Source organism: Octopus bimaculoides, chromosome 22 (assembly GCF_001194135.2).
Source record: "Octopus bimaculoides isolate UCB-OBI-ISO-001 chromosome 22, ASM119413v2, whole genome shotgun sequence".
In the NCBI taxonomy this organism is placed as follows: Eukaryota; Metazoa; Mollusca; class Cephalopoda; order Octopoda; family Octopodidae; genus Octopus; species Octopus bimaculoides.
In genome coordinates, this window is record NC_069002.1 from 8,116,631 (window position 1) to 8,117,410 (window position 780).

Consider the following 780-nt stretch of genomic DNA (forward strand, 5'->3'; position numbering starts at 1 on the left):
TATATAGAGAGAGAGAGAGAGAGAGAGAGAGAGAGAGAGGGAGTTTAAAATTTACAACAGCTGTTTCGCTAGCATTTATTGATGCAATCTTAGATTACATTAGAACATATATCCACCATCTCCAGGTAAAAATTTTAAGCATGTATAAACAGGCCAGATAAAATCAAAATATGGCCTATTTACCAACTAACATACATGATATATATGTGTGTGTTTGTGTGTGTATGTGTGTGTATGAGCGTTTGTGTGTGAACATGCATTTTTATTCTTTTGTGTTTCCTTTTCTTTTAGGGATGTATATATTTGCATGGTTGTCTTTGCTATTTGTCATATTTTTAAACGGTACGTATGTCATTTGAAATATTTTCTGTCATGTTTTTTAATTTTAAGTCCTTTATAGTTTCATAATATTTTAATGCATAAATATATCATAACATATTATAATACATAATTAAGATATATCATTTTATTATATGAAAATATATATGACAAGTGAATGGGTTTAAAAAAATATTGCATGATATCATGACAATTTTTAAGGGGATTTGTAATTTAAATGAAGAAAATTGCGCTAATAGGAGTAGTGAAGTGAGAACTACTATTTCATGAGAGTATAATGATAATAATAATAATAATGATAATGATAATAATAATAATAATAATAATAATAATAATAATAATAATAATAATAATAATAATAATAATAATAATAATGATGATGCTAATAATAATAATAATAATGATAATAATAATAATAATGATAATAATAATAATAATGAT

The 780-nt window shown here is 23.5% G+C and overlaps 1 protein-coding gene across 1 annotated transcript in view; it reads left to right on the top strand.

Annotated features, from left to right (window-relative positions):
• The window catches only part of LOC106869942 (equilibrative nucleoside transporter 1), a 21,167-nt gene that overhangs the window by 8,804 nt on the left and 11,583 nt on the right, over window positions 1-780 (top strand). The window contains exon 7 of the mRNA XM_014915884.2: window positions 292-342. Coding sequence (XP_014771370.1) covers window positions 292-342 — 51 coding nt within the window. The remainder of the gene's footprint in view (window positions 1-291; window positions 343-780) is intronic.